Consider the following 20,407-nt stretch of genomic DNA (forward strand, 5'->3'; position numbering starts at 1 on the left):
GAATGAAACGAAACAAAGATAATTAGATAGGAGGGGTAATAAAACTAGCTTTTGCTCTGTCGGTAATAAACCTAAATTTCATGAAACAATAAACAAATAAAAGTCTAGTTTGCTTTTGTGCGGCTCATGTGTTAAGTTCGGTTATAAGTCAAGAAGTAGTGGTTGACATGTTGTCATTTTGCATCTCTGTTTCCATGTAATTATTATATTTTAACTATTTGTGATTCAAATAATGTCAAAGACATATACATCTGGAATCTCATTTGTTTACTACATACATGCCAAAATTTGTCTGCCACAAAAATCTCCCTATCTTTTTTATTTCCCTGTTTTCCTCTGTTTCTACTAACATTACAAGTGGATTTAACCAAACTCAAGTGCCAACTGAGTTAATCATTATTCACACATACCTTTAAAGATCCCAAAAAATTGTCAAGTAATTAGCTCAGTGGAACTATCTTTCTTTACCTCATTAGAATTTACTGTAATTTCCCTAATGGAGACTCAAGAGCATGATCATCGACTAGCCATAGACCATATTTGTGGAAACGTTTCATCTTCTTGTCATAACCGATAATGTAGTTATTGTGGATTATGACATGTTTTCCCTTTGTCTCTTTAACCCATGTCTCGTTGTTGAAGTACAATCCTCCTGTTGGGAAAGCTACCTGAGAAAGCAAATAGAGATCCCCCTGTCCAACAGTAAGACCACCAAAAAAACAAGTTAAAATTACACCAAAGAGATTGAAACAAAACCTTAAAACAGCATTCGTTAATTAATTAGTAGATTAGAGAATTTTATGTGCACGAAGAAACATACCTGATGAGCTGTTTTGTTAAGTGCTAAGTTAAAAGCAGGCTGATCATTTGCTTTAAAACGGATGGACTCAGACCAAACTTGGGACTCAAGTTCCTCTATCCATTTCTTCAATAGAACCTTTGCACCATTAGTGGGACGCAAGTAAATCATGCAGCTACAAATATAAGTCTCTCCGTTTTGATCCGGAGGTGGCAAATCATGAGAATGATTCAAAGGTTTAATCTGGAGACAAAAACCAACCCGAGAATTAGATAAATAAAACACTCTTAAAATTTCCAAATACTCTATTTGTGTGATTTGTTTTCACATACTTTAGGCATGTCGTCCGTGAAGTACGCGTCATGGCTTCCCTCCAAATACTGAAACGGGTCTTGCAACCAGACCATATCAACATCGTTGTACATAACATTGTAACCTAGCTCCAAAATGTGCAAGAGGTGCTGCGGCCTTCGAGCTGTGAAATTAAAGAAACCCTAATCGCATATGACGAATAAGTTAGTTATATGATCAGTCATGGATATATGAACGGAAATCCTTTTTGACTACTCAAACAAGGCATATTAACCGGATCCAAAGAACCAAACCGAAATTTGGGATTCGGTTCGGTTTCAGGTATCACATATGAAATCAACGAACATCCAAAATCCAATGTACAATGAAAACCCGTTAAAAGCCTACGACAGAAAATGTGATGGGATATATATGTAATCAACATGAGAGCCACTATATATATCCATCCCCGTTTAATATTAAGTTAGATATCCATATATAAATTAACAAAACCATTTTTGGCTAGATCTCCCATCATGAATTCAAAGAAGCTAAGGATATGTATATCTCAATCAAAGGTGATGATAAGTTAGTTTACCTGGGAACCAAAACTGTGTGCGGTCTTTGAATCGAGCGCTGGAGGAATAAGAACGGCATGGCCAGGCCACTTTTCGTTGACTTTGTACAGAGTAGTGTAATCCTCAGCAATCACGAGGACTTGGTCTTGATGCTTCTGTCTAGAAACAGTAATCAACCAGTTGTTGAGAAAAGGCAAGAAGGGTGAGCTCACGGCGCAGACGATCACAGTGCCGTTCTTAGCAACGAACTTGGCAGCCTCAGCGAGGGTATAGTCACGCCATTTGGATTTGGCTTCCGGAGACAAAGAAGTAGAATAAGAAGAGACTCTGTTTGGAAATAGTAATAAGGGAGATCCTGGCCAGGGTAAGAGTACACCGAGGGTAAGGAAGAGAGCTAGAAGGAGAAAGAGGAGGAGCGTGATAGGACGGTTTGAGATTGAAGAATAAGAACGAGGAGAGGATAAGAATGAGCTTTTGATTATACGTTGCGGTTGCTGAGCCATTGTTGTAGCTGCACAGAAACACAATTTGGCAGAGAATGTTTCACAATCTTAGATCGGATTTCAAATTAAGATATGAAAAATATATAAAACCAAAATAGCTGAGAATTCTTCTTGCCACTTTGAGTGAGGTTTTATAACTTGTATAGTATATAATAATACCTAGCGCGAACTTGTTCATTACTTTATAATATAAGTAAAATTATGTTAATGGATCATTGATAAGTCACATATAATCCCAATTTGAATTATTCATAATTAGATTACAAGTTGGCCATGAAGAAGTCAATATTGAAGTCAATAATTAATAAAGTCATATAAAATCCCAATTTGTATTATTCTTGGTCAAAACTACATATCAGTTGTTTTAAGATGACTTAACACGCAAGAAGAAAAGTCATTTAAAAAATATATATATATATATATATATATATATATATAAAATACCAAAATATGGAGCCAAATTACCAAAATTAGTTTTTGTTTTTTTTTAAAACATGGCTGCTACTACGACATCAACAAATTGACCATCTTTTGTTATTCATAGGATCAAGTATGAATATACTGTATCTATATATATTATTACTGGAATTAAAAATATGAAGTCAACATGTTCAGTTAGTTTTACTACGTTTAAGTCAACATGGAATTATACGTTTGATTTTTAGGCCACATTATTAAAAATATTTTGTTGATTTAGTTGGTTTAAGTTGTTTTGCATATGTATTTTGTTTGAAATATGCATGTCATTATATACATTGAGACCCTTAATTTTGTATTGCCGCTCATTTATTCTCTTATGGTTATATTTAGGTTAGTTAAAAATTGTGATTTAACTAAATTAATTAGGCCACATTTTTTTTTCGCTCAAAGCCCCAAAGTACCTAGGCACGGCACTGGTACTACATGTTTAAGAACGTCTCCATTACTTTGTAATTTTTTTTATTAATCAAAAATATCTCGGTATATATTCAATAATTGCCGATCCCAGTTTGTATGATTCCTTAATCGGTTAATCCTAATTTTTGATGCAAAATATAAATCGTCAGTACATTCTTTTTGGTCAAACTTTTTAGATGAGTAGAGCCTAACTAACAGTTGAGGCCTGCGGCCCTAAATATAGTTATACTTTTTACGCTGATAATTTAAAAAAAAAAAAAAAAAAAANAAAAAAACTCTCTTTAGCTTGGCCATATGATACATTATGTCAAAAAAAAATACTTCTGAAAGAGTTACAAAAAAAAAACGTTATGGGAAAATCCAAAGTCTATTATAGATCACATAGTGTGTTCTAGATTTTTGTATTTAGGTAAAATAGTTTTTATTTATTTTAAATTTTGAATAGCATGCATTGTGTCTAAAACATGTTCTTTTACGAATAGGATTTGTATAAGTTTTCCCTGACTATATATAAAAGAAAAGACCTCTCCGCCATATAAAAAGAAACTTGGGCATACACAATTTGTGACACAAAGAACCTAGCTAAGCTTCATCCACAAGTACAACAGCCGTGAAGACATAAAGCCACCGTCGAAGCATGATGGTTACTCGACGACGATCTCAAATCCCGGGTTCACGCTTCAATCCCACAAATTTGCAGCTCATCGACCGTTATCTACGGTGGAGAAAGGAAGGGAAAAGCTCTAGTTATATATACGAGATGAATATATACGAGAAAGAACCGTGGCTTCTTCAGCACGTAAGACACTTTAGATCCAAAAGGAACATGTGGTTCTACTTCTTTACGAGAACAAAAGCTGAATCGAAAAGAATGAGCCGAGTGGCGGGGGGAGGTACGTGGAAGACGAATGGTCATCTGGATATAAAAAAAGACGGAGTCAAGATCGGAACTATGCAGCTTATAAGCTTTAAAATCAAAAAGGAAAAGACGGGTTGGGTGATGCACGAGTATATTTTGGATGATCATCAAGTAAAACAGAGATCTCATCAGGAAGTGGTTCTGTGTACAATCAAGTTTAAACCGGGTAAGGACAAGACTCTTTATGCATACGCTCCAAGACTCGAACCTATAGTGATTGGACAGCCACAGCCACAGCCGCCGCGTGGGGAAGAAGAGAATCAGAATCGCAATGATGTTCATGTTGCTGCTGCTGAAGATATTCAATACTTGGGTGCTCCTCCTCCTCGCGAGACTCAACAAGGCATTGAGCATCACCAAGAATTTGGTTCATATGGCCAGCTCGCTCATCAGCAAAGCCATATTCTTGGACTAGTGGAGGGGCCTGATCATCAGCATCATCATCATGGTTATGGATACATGGCTGAGTACTACAACCAGCCTCGGAGACAAGAGATGGATGGTTCACACTCGGCTCATCCATACGATCCTTCACAGCTTCCTACGGAGCTTCAAGAACAATACATATTGGCTGTTCAACATCAACAGTTGCGAATGGAGCAACATCAACGCCATATTCTTGGACTAGTGGAGGGGTCTGATCATCAGCATCAAGGTTATGGATACATTTCTGAGTACTACAACCAGCCTCGGAGACAAGAGATGGATGGTTCACACACGGCTAATCCATACGATCCTTCACAGCTTCCTATGGAGCTTCAAGAACAATACAAATTGGCTGTTCAACATCAACAGTTGCGAATGGAGCAACATCAACGCCATATTCTTGGACAAGCCACCCATCTCTCTTCACAGCTTCCAGTTATGATGATGAACCAAGCCATAGAGGAGAAGCAGTATGGCCAGCCATATCATCAGAACAATGATCTTTCAGTTATTCATATGGAGACTCAAGAACAAGACAATATGGTCGGAAACTCGGCTTCTCAACTAAAACATGGGGAACAGAACAATGTTCCTTTGATGACTATGAATCCAACCACAGAGCCGCCACAGCCGACTAACAACCTTGTGCATGAGCATTATGGTTATGGAAACATGGATGAATACCTTAACCAGTTTTGTAGACAAGAGACGGATCCTCCACTCTCGGCTCAAGCCATAGGGGTGCATCATCGGATTGGAAGCTCTGGTTTATACTCGGCTCAACACAATGATCAAAATCACCAAAACGTTACGAGTTTCAAGGAAGACGAATACGATTACAACCATCTCATGCATCTTTTTGAAGGTTTACCAGAAGACACAGACCCCTCACAACTTCCAATGGAGCTTCAAGAAGAATACATATTGGGTGATCATCAATATCAAAACTTCTCAATGGAGCAACATCAACACCAGATTAATGGACAAGCCACACATCTCTCTTCACAGCTTCCAGTATCAATGAACCAAGCCATAGATGAACCGCATTATTGTCAGTCATATCATCAGAGCAATCATCTTTCAGTGGTTCTTATGGAGACTCAACAACAAGGCAATGAGGAAGAAGACAATGTTTCGTTGATGACTACGAATCAAACAACAAAGCCGCCACAGTTGACTCGAGAACAGCAGCAACCTTGTGAACAAGCCGCCACTACTCGGAACGAATTGACTCAGGAGATGGATCCAGAGATTGCTAGTTTATTATTTGGACAAAACATAACAGTAGAAGAAGCCACGTTAATGGCTACATTAGGAAACTTGTAGTTGAATATTCCTTTCTTTTCTTTATCCATTTGTTAGTTGAGGGTTTTCTCTTGCTTTGTTTTTAAAACATTCGGCATCTCAATAACATATTTTTATATATATACTCTGTATAAAGTCGAACAAGAGGATGCAAAAAGTTTAATCAGATCTTAAATATTTCTCAGAGACTGAGAACAAACCAACCAGAACATAAGTAACAGAATTGATGAACAACAATCAAAATAGCAGTTTCTGATCTTTTACCTTGGTGATGCTTCACTTCCATCTTGCTTTATCACAGAACATAAAACCTGTCTTGAGATGTAACTTTCAAGCTCCCTTGAGACTTCTGTTAGCTTCAAGTCAAAGTTACTCCTGTATTTTTGCTTCGGTGATGGCACAGTGGCAGATGAAGATCCTGAAAACCTTCTCCTTGGGCTTGAGAATCTTCCTGGTGAAACTTGAAGATTTACTGTTGCAGTTGCTGATGGTGGTAACACGGCGTTAGTATTGTTGTCTGGATCTAACAAAAGTCCAAATTTCGTCTCTAATGGAAGTGGCTTAAGTGAATCTTCTTCAGTATCGGTAACTAGTTTCGGTTTTCTCAGTCTTTCCTTTGCTTTCTCAGCTGCTAGTAGAGCCTTTTCACTGCTTAAAGTTATCAGTTTCCATGGGTTTATGCTTACATGAAAACCAGGTTTCTTGTTGATCAGTGTGGAAGGTGAACGTTCATCTCCTTCAATCTTTATAGATAGTCTCTGCTGATTCTGTGAAAAAAAAACAAAACAGAATCTTTGAGAATCCTTCAAAGACACAACATGAAAAGGAAAACAACAAAACCATTTAGACAATCACCTCATTTGCTTTCCTGCACATGAATTTGGAGATAAACGTGTGTCTTGGTCTTTCAGGTGAATCAAAATCTGAGCTTTCATCTGAAGATGAATCTAATTCATCAAAAGGGTCCACTTCTGCAAATTGATTCTCCTCCCTCATCGCTAATATATAGTCATATGTTCTCATCCCCTGCAGATATTTGAGCATTACTTGTCAAACCAAACTATTTCTGCTGATAAATACTAGCTGGAGACTGTAAGAGTTACCTTTCTTATGAGAACTACATGGAAGAGGAAAAGCTGCCCCATGGCAGCCGAGCCATAGGCTGTGAACAAGACCAATATAACCTGTAAGAGTAACAAAACATTACAAACTCATAAGCAAGATGAAGCTGCATTAGATGTCTTGAGGAAGGAAGCAAATGTAAAGAGCATATGTATAGGAAACTATACAGATAATGTAGCAACAGCCCATCTAGGGAACTCTACGTAAAGCCTTCTTTTCAAGTCGATTTCCATCCCTTTCTTGTCCACAAAACATCTGACAAATACGGCAATGGCTGTTCCACCTTCTATAATGAGCTGTTACAGTAAAAGCAGTCAATATCATTATGTCAATGAACCAGAACTTTTGAGGTTTATGTTTAAGTAGTTGAGAGAGCAATCAATACTCACCATGAGCAAGACGAAAACCATCAGGAGTATAAACGTAGTGTAATTCTTTTTCCCAACGCAGTTATTAAGCCACTGAATACACCAAATACACACAGAGAAAACTTATGTATACAAATCTAAGACAGAAGAGCAGTTTCAGAAACTAAGATTCCCTTAAAAACCTTACCCTGCAATGATGATCAAACCCTTCAACACACCGGTTACATGTCCTGCAATGCTTACTGCTGCGTTTGACCTATATAAATATGAAATAAACGTCTAAAGTAAGTCCTCTAAATCATGACAGAAGTGGTTGATTTTAGCGCACAAAAAGAAAGGCAAACCTCTAAATCACAAAGTGAACAGTAAGAGATGTCATCTTCTTCTTTAGGGTCTGGTGTAACAGAAGAATCATCATCTTTCATAACAAGTGGGAATGAAAGGAGTGGTTCAAGCTGCACACTGCTTTTCCATGGATCCAAATAGGTTCTTCTGAGAAAATTTCTCAAGATCTTACTCTCTAATCTCCTGAAAAACCTCAGAATAACTTGACTCAAAACAACCTTGAATCTCAGCTTCATCAAGACTCCTTTGGATTTAGACTTTCTCTTTCTCTTAGCACTAGTCTTATCCGTAGGATCAATCGCAGTACACCTCACGAATAAAGCTATAACCGAAACCGCCTGAAAAAAAGGGAAAAATTCTCTCAGCACAAGGTTGGTTCTCCAAGATTCGATTACAAGAAACAAATCCAACTTCGTTGAGTTTAACTCTTACCACAAAGGAGAAAACCGAAAGAAGTGAGATAATAGCTATTCGATTCCCAATGAATAATCCGAGGAATACATAAAAGGATGCCACCAGAACACTATAAATAACAGCTCCCACAATCTGCACACAAAGCAGCTCAATTTTAGTAACCAAGAATCAAAAGAAGAGAACTTTGCTACAGGATTCATCAAAAAAGTCAAGATTTTTAAATTCTGGTGACCCATAAATTAGCTAATCAACAAGTTTCAGAAACTATCTACATACACCTGGGAAACATTATCAACTAAATGATTCAGCTCACAAATTGAAGAGACTCTCAGCACAGTTCACTCCTCAATAGATCGCAAAAGATGAAATTGAAATAGATACAGGGAGATTTCCAAATAAAGTAAGAAACTTTCTAAAAAAAGAAGGTGAAACCTGTAATGGGTGTAAAGGTTGTTGCCAGCCATGGCGTCGTCTCATCATTGTAACTCCAAAAGTTTTGATTTTTTTTTTTTTTTTTCAGATCTTCACCGAAGAAGAAATCTCTAAGCAAATCATGACTCCATGAGACCGCTCCTCTCTTAGCTCAAAGACTACTCTGATTTTTTTTTTTTATTCAAGGGGATTTAATAATAATTAAACTGGTTGAGTTTTTTGGTTTTTGTTTTTTCTTTGTTTTGTATTAAGAAGAAGAGGACGACGACGAGACCAACGGTCGGGTTTTCAAATTTTGAAGTAACGCTCGGAGATCTACTTTACTTTACTTTACTCATCCGACGACTCTTTCATGATTCATTTCATTCATTGACCTCTTTTTTAACATGACTAATTTATAAATTGGCCAATATATGTAAGAGATGATGTCAACTATTGGGCCTTAAATGGGCCTTAAACTTTATATGTTGTGGTAAATATAAACTTATTTTTTTTCCGTGTGGTCAAACCCTCAAATAGAGAGTAAGTAGAGAAGATGAGAACAATTCAAAAGGAGAATACAAACTACATCTACATGGGGTGAATTAATAATTCTCATTATAGGATAGAATAACCCGAGATCGAGTTCATTATAAGCTGTTAAAAACTAGTGCTTTTTACACATCTTTACATATTTTGTTTGTTTGTAATCATTGGTAACAGTTGTTGACAGTAGCAGCTTCCGATCCATGATTAATCTATTACTGTTTAGTAGTAGTTAAGTGACCAGCGATAGACTATAACTATTTAATGTTCTGAATGGAGACGTGCGGGACAACTTCGTATTTATTTTATTCACCCGCTATAACAACAAGTTTCAGCGATTCATCGCTTATTGAAAATGCTAACATTTTTAGTAGGTAATTTACTAATTGCTTATCCTTGTCGTTGATAGTACCACTGGTTTTCCACTTTTTATATTTTATATCTCTTTTGCAGTGCCGGCCCAACATTCACGAGTGTCCTACACAAAAATTAAAAAATATATATTTTTTATCTATTACAAAAGTTTTAGGTTTTCTAGAGAAGACCACAACTTGATATTTCATAGCTTTTTACATATCTACAAAATATAAAAGATATTTTACATCTAAATAAAAAAGCCTTTATATATATCTTACAAAAAAAACTTTTATTTAATAGATTTTTAAGTAAAAAAGGTCTTCAAAATTTTAGACCTGAATCTTTTCTTTCAATGGCTTTCCCTGTGAATCGGACCTGCTCTTTTGACATCCTATAGTATATATCCACTAGATATAACAAAAATGTTAATTACTCATATTATACTTACATTGTTAATTTGTTATATATAAATAATGGGAACACCAAAACGTTTTAACATAAAATATTTAAGATACACATATATATAGATGCAGATACAGATCCATCGGTGTCATTCTTTCAACATATATGAAAAACAAAACAAAAAATAAACAGTAGCCGGAATCTAGCCCTATTAACAAAAAAAAAACCTATAAGAGCTCTCTCTCTCTCCCTCTCCCTCCCTCTCCCTCTCTCCCTCTATTTGTATATAATGTACACCAGAAAACATATGATACGCATTATAAGATGTGTGTAGTAATAACAATAATTATAAGATAGCAATTTAATAGTGATACTAAATTAGTTTGTAGAGAAAGTGGTGCAAGACTGAGGAAGCTGTGGCGAATCTCCATTACTACTACCTCCACTTTTCGCATCAACCTTGTTATCATTAATAATATCATTATTATTATTGTCGTTATTACCACCTCCGATAATGTTTGAGATCGCAGCCGCAAGCGCCGCCGTGAAATTCGGATCCATGGCAATCGCAGCCCTTACTGAATCGACCATGTCACGTGGTAGTGCTTGTGGACCCAACAGATTAGGTAATAATAACTGCGGATTGCTATTATTATTGATTGACCTAATTTGATTAGCGTTTGGTAAAAACGCGGCGGGACCATACTGGCTCAGATACTGCGGCGGTGGTTGTAGTGGTCGAGGCGGGTTGGTGAGGTCTAAGGTTATGGTGGGAAAAGGAGCGGACGCTGAGAGTGTGGCGATTGTGGAGGTGTATGGGAAGTTGTTGTAGAAGGAAGATGATGACGTGGCCGAAGGGCTAGAGAGTGTTTGGTGGAGGTTGCTTGTGGTGGAGCCAGATAAGAGCATTGCGGCTGCGGCCGAGGTGGTGGCGGCCATGGCGGTTGCTGACGGTGGAAGAGGATGGTTATGGTTTCCTTCGTATGTTGTGGTCAAAATAGTTGTATCCTCCGCGCATCGTTGGACCTATGTACACAATAAGCAATTTATATTATTTTGTTACGTAAGACAATTGAGTATTCAACAAAAAAAAAAAAAAAAACAATTGAGTATTCTTTAAAAATGTGTCGCACTCTACTTTTGTGATTCAAAAATAATATACACAATTTTGCTAGGGATTTAGTAAAGCCTTTCTGAATTTGGAATTGTTAATTTTTATGTAATCTTCTTGAAAACTTTCCAAATTTTTATATGCAAAACTTTTGAAAATTTTTAAACTTTTATAAGTTGACAAGGATATGTATTTATTAGCGTTGTCATTGTATCAGCATATAGATTCAAACCCGCAGAATACATATTATTGACCAATATAATTAACCTTATAAATCAATACATAAATTTAACATCAAATTTTTTTTCTTCTTTTTTTTTCTGCATTTTTCCGGTATAATTCTAAATTTATTACTAACCTGTTTACGAACAGGGCATCCAACGGCCATGGTGCAGCGATAGTAAGCACGAGGACATGGATTTCCTTTGGCCATTTTCTGACCATATTTTCTCCATTGACATCCGTCATTTACCTATATATTAAGTAACAAAATTAATTTAATTTCTCTAACTTATATGTATATAGTTATATATACGTGTAAAGAATAATTTAGTAACATATATAGATTAGAAAGTTACCGTGGTGGCATCAGATCTAGCCCTGACGGAAACCCTAGCTTTTCGAAAGGGTAGCTGATCATGAGGGTTTTGTTGCTCGTCAGGATTATTACTCTTGTTTTGGTCTAATCTTGGAGTTTTTGGTGATCGTCCTTGGTGCATATCACGATCGTCCACGTCGTCTAGTAACCGTCGTTTCAAGGTAGTGGCTGCGATTTCATTGTTCATGTCCTCTAGAGCTTGTGAAGAACCAGCTTGAGGTGTATCCTTATCACCAAAAACAAAAATTAAAAAGTTTAAGAAAATGTATTAGTTTCGTGAGAAGTTTGACAGTAAAATATTTGAGAGTAAATTCACCCCATAATAATTATCTTATAGGGTTGGTATAATTCAATTATATTAGTTTGGTCAATTAAACATATAAAACCAATCGATCGATCACAACAAGATACACACACACGCACACATATGATAAACTACCACATACATATGCATTCACCTATAAAAAAATCTAAGGTGATCGAAGATTCATATACGTACATACTGTCGACAGAAAAAAAATGTGATGCATATAGAGGAACGTACCTAACTACAAATAAAGATTTTTAAGTCTGAAATATCTCCGAAAAAATACAAAATTTAATTCTCCATTAAATATTTAGTTGTATTTTTGACCGATTCATTTGGCTATTTTCTTTCTCTTTTTTCTTCATGTTATAAAATAAAAGCTGTATTCATTTAGTTTGCTTATGGCTTTATTAAATCAGGTGGGGATGAAAATCTGAATACATAACCGAACTATACATCTATTAGATAACTATATTGCACATGGTTTCAAATTTTAATTGATACTTTGAAACCGGATAAATCCTACGCTGAAAACTAAACCAATCTCCCAGCTGTGAAAACAAGTAAATATTAAATAACTTAAAAAAAAAGAACAAATATCATAACAAAATGAAGTTATAAAGTACTGTTATAACTGTTACTTTATATGTATATATCATTTTCATGAATTTATCAAATGATATATCAAGTACCTCATGTTGTTTATGTAGACCTCCCACTTGTGTCTGTCTCACCAACAAAACTCTTCTTTGGAGGTTGTTATAACTCTCACTGATCTCATCTAATAAATGCTTCAGCTTGTAATTCTCCTCGTGGAGCCTCGCTAGCTCCAATTTCAGCCTAATAATCTGCAAAAAAATTATTGATTTTAACCGTAATAATATAATATCAAACAACTCACTTATTATATTAACAACCTACAACTTTGTATACGGGACTAAACGATATGACAGGAAAATTTAATTAAAATTGTGTATATACAGAAATGAAAAAAAAGGGCATTTAGAAACTCACATGATCCGAGATAATCAAGTATACAACAGAATTAACTATCTGATTAACTTTGTTTACAAATACAGGTAAGTGAATTATCATCAATACAAACACTGAAACTATGTTAAGTTGTTAACCAAAATAAACCCTGAAATTACAGCGAAGGAAAAAAATTAACAACTCAGAAACACTTACTTGGGTTTTGGTTTTGTCATCGCCATCATCGCTTGATGTTCCATGACATGAATTTACCATAACTAAGTCATCCTAATAGACAATGAAAAGTTTATGTAATGAATTACTAACGCCCAAACATATAGTATATTTTATTCATATCTATAATTCGAAACCTTACATTAAAACCGGAAGATCCAACGATAGTAGTCGTCGTTCTCACATGGCCAATATCATCATCGTACGGCTGACTTTTGGGGGAGAAGAAATCAACTTCTTTGATAGACGACTTGTGACGATGTTCCTCCGAAGACTCATTTGGTTGATGATCTTTTGAGTCGAAATCTCCCAGGAGAAATTCGCCGGAGTGCAAGAACGCAATTTCACGGCGATCTTGAGTATGTTCTTCCATTTGCAGACAAAATAAAGAGATAGAGAGACAGAGATGTAGAGAAAGAAGGAAATAACAAAAAAAAGAGAGAGTCCCTATATATAAAGACTCAATTTATGAGGATAATTAAAGTTGTGTAAGGTCTTAGCTAAAGGTGTCTTATTTTCAACGAGAAATCACTCTTTTGTCAAATGTTACACATTTTTAAAATGACGACCAAGCAACTGCTGTTAGATTTAATTTTATTATTATTAGTTGGTTGGTAATTTATAATTTCCAGAATATCATAATGATTGATTTTTCCACTAATAAATCACGTAAATTATGTGTAAACGCAAATTTTATCTAGTCGTTCTTATATAAATAATGAAAAAAAAAAAGATAAAATGAAAATTGCGATAGAGCTAAATTCTTAATGTTTGTTTATATGAAATTTATAATGTTCAAAAATGATGACGTGTTAAAAAATATTGATGATAAGTATCAGTCTGACTCTTTCTTTCAACTTTTAAAAATATAGGAAGATTGATCGATCTTGGAGTGGTTCTTAAATGTCAGATTTGATCTAGATATATTTCTATGTCGTTATTGTTATTTTGTATTCTTTCTAATTTTGTTTAGAACTGTTAGAAAATTATTATACTTAATATACAAAAGGGTTGTCAAAAATCTATATATACATTTTTGCAGCAGTTTATGAAAAAAATATTGAAGTTCCAACTTATTTACATGAATGCTATTGTGTTAATTTTTGAAATTGATAAATTGGGTTCTACGATTAACAATAAACAACTGAAGGCCGAAACCCATTTCAGTTCTACTATTAATATTAATCCGAATAATTTCCCCCCACCCCCAAAAAAAAATTTCAAAAATTTAATATTAAATATACAGAGATTTTATTACCTTCGACGATGATCTTAAGCGAGATTTGTGGCCAAACCTTTTGATTTCCAAATATCTTCTAAATCAATCAAGTAAAACAAAAATAAATGTCAGAATATATCATATCACACAAACATACCATAACAAACTAATATAGTAATTATCTCCCTAATTACTTGCTTGATCGGATCTTTTTTGGTATCGTAACAGATGTGTTCGTTGACCTAATCGGTTCCCTATAAATAATACTAACCTAAAACTCGAATAATCCTAAACAATCACATCTGTACACTTTCACAAAAAATCTTAAACACTTTTTCTCTTAATTCTCTATGGCTGCTACTTTTGCCTTCTTGAAAGATGTTCGAAAACCACATGGAGGGTCCAAATGAAGGTCATTCATTCATGGCGTCAATATACCCAAAACACTGGTGAAACGCTAGAGTTGGTTTTCTCAGATTCCATAGTAAGAAAATTTTCAAATAAACTTGCATAAATGAAACAAAACTAAGATATTAGACTTTTCTATTACTAATGCATCTTTTGGGTTTCATTATTTCAGAGTAAAATATTTGCCTAAACCCGTGTTCTCTCATGGCCAACTTTTGTCTAGGTTACATCCAAAAAAGGTTTGAGAATACTAATACTAAAGAAAGAGGCAAAATTCAGAAGCAAACAACTATTTACTATGTTTAATAAAAAATGCAGGTACCTATTCAATTACAATAAGACCTCTCAATCGAAATCCATGACTCAGCCATATCATTATTGGTTGGAATAACATAACTCTATATTTTACTGAAAGTGTCTTGATTTTTTTTTTTTGGAAAACACAGTTTCTTTACTTTACTACATTTATGTAAAACAGAGAGCCAATTCATTTAATCTGTTTCAAATTTTGTCAAATTTTAAAAGCTGATACAACAAACACATCTACTACATATACTAACCTGAATATGTAAAGAACTAAAGACAGTTATTGTTGGCACCAGTAGTATGTTACATTTATGAGCTTGAACCTGAGGAAATCAAAAACAATTACCTATATATAACAATAACAATAAATCTTGATTATTAGAACTTTAACACCTTCCTCTATTACTCACCATTTTTTCTTTTCAAATTGCTGAATTATTACTGCCACTTATATTAGCTGTTGTGTAGAAATTAAAGTAGCCTTCAAAGTTAAGCATTTAGTCATTATCATTATGAATACACTGACTACTAAAGATTTATGTAAAGGTCAATTGTACTTAGCTTTCTCATGGCAGCTTCAGGTTTTATATGTGAATACTGGATTTATGTGGACAGGATTTGGAAATCATGTATCCATGTCATAATTGAATATTGGCAGCACTTCATATTAGGTGAATCATCATAAGCTCATCACTTCCGATTTGTATAAATCATTCGCTGACTTGATGAGAAAAGCAATCCTCAATGATACTGTTTCCATATTGGATAATCTTTCGTATTGCCAAACAATCTATTAACATCTGGATGTAATAACATCTATATCAGATCGAATTAAAAAAAAAAAAAAAAATGAGAGAAATTTACCTCAGAACCATTTCCAAAATTTGATTACATTTGGAATTCTTGATTAGGATCTGATGAAATCGAAGCTCTCTATGTTTATTCTACTGAGAATTGAAATTAGAACATGATAACAGTTCAATTGCTTTATCAGACTTTAAAAAATACAGTTGGGCGGAGATGCTAAGGAAAGAAGAAGATATGGTGGTTTCATTGTTTTCTCAGATATCACAAATTTTGCCGGTTGAGAACAAGAAAAAAAAAACTTTCATTTTTGTAGAAAAATACACGACCCATATTATCTATCCCTATAACAGATATTATTATTTAATTTCATTTACTCATTGCTAAGACATTATATACACATTTGTATCATAACTAATAAGAAAGAAAAAAATTTACTCATAGAGAGCTTATCTTTATTTAATACGTCAAAAATTATAAGGATTATATACACACCACAACAATATTCCAAAGTAGATGAAATAAACAAAATTACAATGTCACAATAGAGTATACTCATATAATTTAAAATACTATTATTTATACATTGCAAACTAAATAGACACATAAAAAAAAACAGTAGATTTAATATTACATAAAATTTAATTAACACTATGATATCCTAACTTTACTATAACACACTACACCTATAGCATACTACTTATACACTACATAATATATTGATGTAACATATTGTTAACTTACAATTTAGAAAATATTAATTACATATATACTTAATATAATAAAAATTATATTTTACACTTTTAAATTAAAAATTAGTTCCGCGGGTGTAATATCCAGTATCATTTAAAATTGACGATTTATAACGCCAGAAATGTACACGTGTGAAAGTACAAAAGGGTAAGATCGAAAGAGTGACGTGTAAAATCGGAGATAAATTAAAACGCCGATCGTAGCCGTTAAGGAGAAGAGACTCAAGAGGAAAAAGACAATAAGCGTTGTCTTGAAGTCAACGGAGTTGACGGCACGGCATAACGGTGGCACTATCGGACGGTGAGGAAGAGTGGGAACCACAAAAGGAAGAAAAAAGAACCTAATCACCAACTTGAGAGACCATTTCATTGAAAGCTAAACTACTAAAAGTCATTTTGTTTTTTGTTTTTAATATTTCACATTTTAATCGAATTTCAATTTTCTTAATATCTGTCATCGTCAACGAGCTCAGAGAAGACCGTCGTGCAAGGTCATTACTCATTAGAGTATATTAATATATATGGATATCATTATGATTTGGTTAGTTATTTCAGATTCAGATTTGATATCTTTATATTGATTCGTTTTCTAGCTTTTTTTTAGTATAGTAGTGTATATACAAATTAACTTAGTTCACAATATTCTGATTTTTATGTTTGGATGGATTATATATGATAGTGGCTACATCTGATCGGAAATATCCAAATTGAAGTACTATTATACATTTTCATGATATCTAATTAATTTCACACCTAGTATTGATCAATAAATGATGATGTTAAGCTACTACTAATTGGGATCATAACTAGTTAGATGTTTTATATTTATAAAGTAACTTAGTTAACGAGAACTTCTAATGATTAGATTAATTTTTTATTATTATTGGAAATTTGCATACGTTAATTATTTTTAGTTCTAGATCAAAGTTTTAGCGATGATCTTTGTTCACTTAAAAAAAAAAAAACTACCATATTAGGACCGTCCTAAAGGCTACTATATTTAGTGGCGCTGAAATTTTTGCACCCTTTTTTTTTATTTATTAAAGAAAATGAATGAATTGTAGTAACTTCAATAACTTGATACAACCGATAAGCTTTGCAAAAAAAAATAAAATCAAGAGCTATCAGATGAGAAACTGAATAGTGGGTTAATAATACTATTGTTCTTTTTGATCCTGGATGAAACCTTTTTCCTCAGATCATTTTAGTAACGTAACTTACGATTTTTAACAGTATAGAAAATTCTTAAACGAAATCTAGAATCAGACGGAAGGAAATTTCTAATATGCTGGGTATCATTATATCTATATTATTATTTTCAGAAGAAGACTTGGAGTTCAGATTTATTTACAGACAATGCCATTGTATTTAAAAAAAAAATCAAAATAATTAAGCAATCGGGTATACATGTTTTCCTAAAATATATGAACAAAATCAATTTCTATTTTCCTTTTTAATTACAAGTTTTAAATGTTTTAGTGAAAATAGAAACTATAATTTTTTACCTTTTTCAATGTCAATTTTCCATAATTTGTTTGGCAAATTTATTTCCAAAGATTTTGCAAAATACTAAATGATTTTCCATCGTACATGCATTTTTTTATAAGTTGTTTAAAATAGATTGAGCCACTGATGTCATGGATAAAAACAGAAAAAGAAACTAACAATGTATGATTTTATTTGCATTTTGTTTTAACCTCCGCAAATGAAGTATGTTTTTTTGACTAAACAAGATAATTTTGAGCAGAGAATTCAACACTGCACGAACAAGTCAAAGTAATAAAAGTCTTAAACTTGCATTGTACAAAAAAAACAGCAAATTTGAGCACTACATGAGCAATTTGGATCGGAAACTGAACCAAAAAAAAAAGCAAGATACTTCTCGGTTCTAGATGAATAAAAAATTATTACAAGACAATATCACTGGCGGGTATGGATTTTGGCCAGTAGTAACATAAATTTAAAATCTCACTAATTCCATGTTACAACACAGCAAATCATCATTTATTGGCGAATCAAAATTTAATAAAATTGATAAATTTACAATAATGTGAAAAGTAATTTATTTTGCAATATATCACGGGTTAAATTTTAAATTAATAATCAAATACAATTATACAATTTTAAATATTAAACAAAATTAACAAAATTAACACATAAATATAACTTTTTCTTGTGCAAAGCACAAAAATAAAACTGAAAATTTATTTTTTAAAATTAGAAAAATTCATTCCATAGTGTACCGCATGTTAAAATCTAGTTGTTATTCATTTCATTAGAATTATGCATGAGTTGTCTGAGAGAACGAAAGAATTTGACTGTTTCCTATTGCTTGATGGACAAATAATTAAATTAAAGTATTATACACCGTATATATATATATATTCATTTCTTCATAATCAACGTCACATTTTTTTTTGACATCATTACATTTCTTTCAAAACTATGATTTATGGTTTTCGTATTTCTCTATATAATTTTCAAATAAATTAAATACATATAACTGACTTTTGTCCTTTTCGTTACACGTTTCTATTCGTCGACCAGTCTAAGTCTATTGTGATTAGAAAATCAGTTTCTTATGAGGATGTTAATATAAATGTCGACATTATCTTGTCCAAATATAAGGAAAATAATTGAATGGAAGATGTGGAAAGAACTTTGGTCAATGATGTAGAAGATGCCATGTCTCCAGTTGACACTGAAATCTACAGCTGGAAGGTCCTTTTCCTCTAGGGTTTTATTTAATTATCTATTAAAAAATCGTACTTAGTACTATAAAATACTATAAGAAAACGGAAAACAACATTTCATAATTGATAAACATATAATTTAAGAACTTAAAGAACATATGAGTTTTTTTCTTTCTCTACTTTTTTTTTGGGGTTTAAACATGTCCAACATTTCAACTTTCAAGTCGTGATCTTTGCAATTTCCATGTGAGGAGATTTCATATATCAGCAAGTCAATGATTAGTTTAAATATATTTTAAATAATATGTGCAATTTTGTTTGGTATGATTTGAAAAATATACATAGCAGTAAACAATTACTCCCTCCGTTTCGTAATATAAGATGTTTTAGAGGTTTTTCTTTGTTTCATAATATAAGATGTTTTCAACTTTTTAAATAACTTAAAAAAAAAAAAAAACTTTTTAAGTAACTTAGATTACTTTTATATATTCTTATTATTTATTTTATGCAGTCTTGTTTATGATTGGTTGAATTTTTTTAAAGTGGTTATTTCTTAATCTCCATGCTTTCACTCAAAACATCTTATATTTTGAAACGGATGGAGTATTAAAATAGCAATGTACATTTTTCTTATAGTAACCAAAATATAATTATTTATTTCTTTGCCAAAATATATATATCTTTTTTTATTAAATATAATCCTTCTTAGTTACAAGTGTAGTTTGTTTTACTTTTTTCTTAATAATTTGTTAAATTGTGGGGGGAACTCTCCTACCAAACATTATACATATAATTCGTCGTTTTGGAAATCGTTAAAATCCTTTTCTCATACAAAAAGATAATTTAAGGTTAGCTTAGGTCAATCTTGTGGCCTTGTTCATTACCCTTTTTTTGGTATAACAAATTTTTCATTCATTCATATACTTAAACGGTTACCCAAACCCCATAATTCTATGATTAGTTTAAATATATTTTAAATAATATGTGCAATTTTGTTTGGTATGATTTGAAAAATATACATAGCAGTAAACAATTACTCCCTCCGTTTCGTAATATAAGATGTTTTAGAGGTTTTTCTTTGTTTCATAATATAAGATGTTTTCAACTTTTTAAATAACTTAAAAAAAAAAAAACTTTTTAAGTAACTTAGATTACTTTTATATATTCTTATTATTTATTTTATGCAGTCTTGTTTATGATTGGTTGAATTTTTTTAAAGTGGTTATTTCTTAATCTCCATGCTTTCACTCAAAACATCTTATATTTTGAAACGGATGGAGTATTAAAATAGCAATGTACATTTTTCTTATAGTAACCAAA

At 32.9% G+C, this 20,407-nt stretch overlaps 4 protein-coding genes across 5 annotated transcripts; 1 reads left to right on the forward strand and 3 right to left on the reverse strand.

The window, feature by feature from the left end:
• Nucleotides 340-2,298, reverse strand: LOC104707930 (UDP-D-xylose:L-fucose alpha-1,3-D-xylosyltransferase-like). The gene is made up of 4 exons (XM_010424387.1): nt 1,689-2,298; nt 1,132-1,293; nt 821-1,042; nt 340-692 (listed from the first exon to the last, which is right to left on the reverse strand). The coding sequence occupies exons 1-4, from the start codon at nt 2,169-2,171 to the stop codon at nt 480-482; spliced, it is 1,080 nt and encodes a 359-aa protein (XP_010422689.1). The 5' UTR covers nt 2,172-2,298; the 3' UTR covers nt 340-479.
• On the forward strand, nt 5,086-5,739 carry LOC104709819. Its single transcript, XM_010426377.1, has 2 exons — nt 5,086-5,179; nt 5,279-5,739. Exons 1-2 carry the CDS (start codon nt 5,086-5,088, stop codon nt 5,737-5,739), a joined length of 555 nt encoding a protein of 184 aa, XP_010424679.1.
• On the reverse strand, nt 5,816-8,738 carry LOC104707931 (protein S-acyltransferase 18-like). The gene is made up of 9 exons (XM_010424388.2): nt 8,400-8,738; nt 7,986-8,099; nt 7,553-7,891; nt 7,396-7,464; nt 7,230-7,301; nt 7,008-7,136; nt 6,822-6,902; nt 6,574-6,744; nt 5,816-6,485 (listed from the first exon to the last, which is right to left on the reverse strand). The coding sequence occupies exons 1-9, from the start codon at nt 8,445-8,447 to the stop codon at nt 5,979-5,981; spliced, it is 1,530 nt and encodes a 509-aa protein (XP_010422690.1). The 5' UTR covers nt 8,448-8,738; the 3' UTR covers nt 5,816-5,978.
• LOC104707932 (probable WRKY transcription factor 47) lies at nt 9,764-15,914 on the reverse strand. 2 transcript variants are annotated; one of them, XM_010424389.2, is made up of 10 exons: nt 15,703-15,914; nt 15,249-15,638; nt 15,093-15,161; nt 14,164-14,221; nt 13,048-13,271; nt 12,888-12,959; nt 12,392-12,547; nt 11,373-11,618; nt 11,153-11,266; nt 9,764-10,709 (listed from the first exon to the last, which is right to left on the reverse strand). In XM_010424389.2, the coding sequence occupies exons 2-10, from the start codon at nt 15,249-15,251 to the stop codon at nt 10,062-10,064; spliced, it is 1,590 nt and encodes a 529-aa protein (XP_010422691.1). In that variant the 5' UTR covers nt 15,252-15,638; nt 15,703-15,914; the 3' UTR covers nt 9,764-10,061. The 2 variants fall into 2 exon arrangements, with proteins under 2 accessions (XP_010422691.1, XP_010422693.1); XM_010424391.2 differs by lacking the exons at nt 14,164-14,221; nt 15,093-15,161; nt 15,249-15,638; nt 15,703-15,914 and having other exon boundaries at nt 13,048-13,653.

This window comes from Camelina sativa, chromosome 8, assembly GCF_000633955.1.
Source record: "Camelina sativa cultivar DH55 chromosome 8, Cs, whole genome shotgun sequence".
Classification (NCBI taxonomy): Eukaryota; Viridiplantae; Streptophyta; class Magnoliopsida; order Brassicales; family Brassicaceae; genus Camelina; species Camelina sativa.